Below are 2,500 nucleotides of genomic sequence, written 5' to 3' on the forward strand. Positions count from 1 at the left end.
CAAACAACGCAAACAGGAAAATGAGGAAGGAGCAATGAGTTTTACAATTTCAATAATCCACCGAAGACCAGAGGACATGCGATCTGAAAATAATTTCTAGAATTAGCAGACAAGGAAGAGTTTTCCAGAAGTGAAGGGAAAGCGAAGGAATGAAAGGAGGGCAAGGTGAATGAAATAACAAAATCAAGCGAATTAAAAGTATATCAGGAGAGAAGTGAAGGAGACAAGAGAGGGAATCCGCATACCTGTACCTTGCTTGGTCCCTGCGATCGTTGGCGGTGCGGCGGGCGGCTCGACGGGCGCGGGCGGTGGCGGGGGCGGCGCGGGCGGGGGCGGCGAGGGCGGCGCGGGCGGGGCGTCCTGGACTTCCACCTGGGCGTGAGCGGAGGATACCGGCTTGGGTGTTTGTCCTTCAGGAGCCTGGGTTGTAAACGTTCAGGTCGGACTAACCGCGGCCTTAAGCGTTAACATGCATGGACAATATACACTTTTTTTTTCCTTTCATAAATCACACACTCCAAGGACGATATGATGGCACGATCTTCTTCCCTCCCCGTAAACAAGAATAAAAAGAAGAAAAAGAAAAAAAAAGTGAAATCCCCAAACCATGCCGCTCAATGCTGCTTTTCCTTCCCTGTCAGAAGGCAAGCCTACACCCTATCATTCGTACTTTTTCCGTCATTTTTTTTCCTGCTTTCTGCAGGTATCCGTCTTGATCTGTACTACTAGAATGGTTTTATTGATAAATTAAATAAAAGAAGCTCATGTAAACAAAAGCTAACATAGAATATTTCTTTATACACTGTAGTGGCCTACTTTATTTATTTAAAATACAGTGGAACCTCACACGGATGGTGCCATGTTAGTTTGGGCACTCGTTTACCTCCTTAGTAACAGTGGCACTCTGCCAGTGTGATAGGTTAGACCATTTGCATATAGAAACGTCATAAGAAAATGCAAAAATAACGGAAAAAATGCTAATGTGATACAGCCTTTTTAATCTCAAGTCTAAGCCCGTCTATATCTTAGTCTGAATCTAAATATAATCCTGTGTCTAAACTTAATCTAGTAAAGTGTTTACCTTTAAATCTAGACGTAATATTAAGTATGTGAGTCTTAGTCTAAGTTTAAATTTGAAATCGAAATCTTATTCTCAAGCCAAGCAGCTTGATTCCGGCCAATGCGGTGGCCCCCACCTCTTTGCCTCCCCCTCTACCCCCTTTCCCTCTATCTCCCTACCCCTTGCCCTCCCTCTCTCATGCCTCCACTCCCTCCCCTCCCCCTTTTCCTTCCCTCTCCCTATCCCCCGCCCCCTCTGTCTCCCCCTCCCACCTCCCCCCGCCCCCAACTCACCTGCGGCGGCGCCCAGATCTTCATGGTGAAGGGCTGATGCTGCTGCGGCTTGTTCAACTCCTGAAGGGCCGCGTCAGCGTCGCCGTCGTTAGTCTCGAGGGCGCGAACCACTTCCTGGCGCTGGAAGTTTCCGCGCGAGAGGATGTCGTTGAACTGTAGAAGGAGGGAGGGGAGGGGGGGTGTAAAGGATGGCAGAGGAGGAGAAAAAGTAGATTAGTATGGCAGTTTTGTCATTATTTTTGTTTTTATTATTTCTATTGTTGTTGTAGTTGCTATTGCCCCTGTTATCATTATTATTAGTATTATCCTTACCATTATTAATATCATGATCATTACCATTATTAATATCATGATCATTACCATTATTAATATCATGATCATTACCATTAGTAATATCATGATCATTACCATTAGTAATATCATGATCATTACCATTATTACTTTTATTATCATTATTACTATTATCATCAGTGTCTGGTAGATGACTCGAATGCAGCCATGAAGGATTCACTTATCCACACGCAAGATTTCACTAGATTTAATGATGAAAGTCAATAGTGATTTACAAATAATTACGGAGCAAAATAGTCTCTAAAATGCCCCGCTGCGATGAGTTAGAGTGACGTCACAGTCACGTGATAGTAGCGAGTAACAGCTTCTTTTACGGGATCACAATTCAGCGTTATACATCCTAGCTGGATAACTGATAATGCTGCATTGTAATAATTCATCAGCTCCCTGACATTACATTGTACTAAAATGAAGCATAATACAAATATACTTAAATCAGATATAACATCAATCTCACAATCAGTATCTCATTATCATTATCATCATTACTATTGCTATCACTATTACTATTACTATTATTATTAATACTTTTACTATTATTATTATTATTATTATTGTCATTATTATTATTATTATTTCATCATCATTATTATCATTATTATTTTCATTATTATCATTATTGTTCTTATTATTGTTATTGTTGTCATCATCCTCATCTTTATTATCATTATCATTATTATTGAAATTATTAATATCATTATCATTATTTGCATTATTATTACTGCAATAATACTAGTAATCATGAAAATAATAATAATAGGATAATAACAATAATAATATCGATAATAATGATGAT

The 2,500-nt window shown here is 39.8% G+C and overlaps 1 protein-coding gene across 18 annotated transcripts in view; it reads right to left on the reverse strand.

Moving 5' to 3' along the window:
- Positions 1-2,500, reverse strand: part of LOC125043556 (E3 ubiquitin-protein ligase lubel-like) — a 134,926-nt gene that overhangs the window by 26,663 nt on the left and 105,763 nt on the right. For 15 of the 18 annotated variants that reach the window (XM_047639738.1, XM_047639744.1, XM_047639735.1 and 12 more), the window contains 2 exons: positions 1,354-1,506; positions 246-420 (listed from right to left, as the gene is read on the reverse strand). In XM_047639738.1, the coding sequence (XP_047495694.1) occupies positions 246-420; positions 1,354-1,506 (328 nt within the window). The remainder of the gene's footprint in view (positions 1-245; positions 421-1,353; positions 1,507-2,500) is intronic. The other 3 variants (XM_047639733.1, XM_047639749.1, XM_047639736.1) reach the window with 2 other exon arrangements.

The sequence above is a fragment of the Penaeus chinensis genome, chromosome 34 (assembly GCF_019202785.1).
Source record: "Penaeus chinensis breed Huanghai No. 1 chromosome 34, ASM1920278v2, whole genome shotgun sequence".
In the NCBI taxonomy this organism is placed as follows: domain Eukaryota; kingdom Metazoa; phylum Arthropoda; class Malacostraca; order Decapoda; family Penaeidae; genus Penaeus; species Penaeus chinensis.